General features: G+C 50.5%; 1 protein-coding gene across 1 annotated transcript in view; it reads left to right on the top strand.

The window, feature by feature from the left end:
* EMH_0023050 (GTPase domain containing protein, putative) overlaps positions 1-237 on the top strand; it is a gene marked incomplete at both ends in the record, with an annotated part of 4,824 nt that extends 4,587 nt beyond the window's left edge. The window contains 2 exons of the mRNA XM_013502065.1: positions 30-77; positions 190-237. Coding sequence (XP_013357519.1) covers positions 30-77; positions 190-237 — 96 coding nt within the window. The remainder of the gene's footprint in view (positions 1-29; positions 78-189) is intronic.
* Positions 238-543: the final 306 nt, after the last annotated feature.

Below are 543 nucleotides of genomic sequence, written 5' to 3'. Positions count from 1 at the left end.
TCGTCTTCTGTGGAATTGTGTGTTCTCAGCTAGAAAAGAAAAGACGGCGCGGCGACTCATCATCCGTGTCAATGGAGGTATGTTCGCACGACCGTGATCCGAATGCCCCACCCCTCCCTAGTGGGTTGTTAGGCCAACTATTGACCAGCTCGTCGTACTATTCCTCTGCATGCGTATGCGGCTCTTCAGGAAGATACGGTGGCTGAGGAACAAGGCCAAATGTCAGAAGGGCTCTAGTCGTTAGCCTGCCAAACGCAGCAGCAGTACGGAGCACAAGCAATGTCAACACCAGAGCCAGCAACAGGCTTTGCTCACGTTGGTGTGGAAACGGGTCTTATGGACTACTCTGTCTAGACCGGAAGCGTAATTTTTGTGCCTTAGGAGTGACGAAGTCTACCTTTTGGGGGTTCTAGCGACAAATTTTGGCCATCAATGGCCGATAGCCAGAGTACATGCTGCAAACTGGACTAACAGCGGCACCAACAACAGTAAATCGGTTTTTAGGGTTTTACATATCGGTTATGGCATGTCAGGTTGCAACGT

Source organism: Eimeria mitis, genomic scaffold (assembly GCF_000499745.2).
Source record: "Eimeria mitis Houghton genomic scaffold, Emh_scaff820, whole genome shotgun sequence".
NCBI classification, from domain to species: domain Eukaryota; phylum Apicomplexa; class Conoidasida; order Eucoccidiorida; family Eimeriidae; genus Eimeria; species Eimeria mitis.
This window is presented reverse-complemented; position numbering and strand designations above follow the sequence as displayed.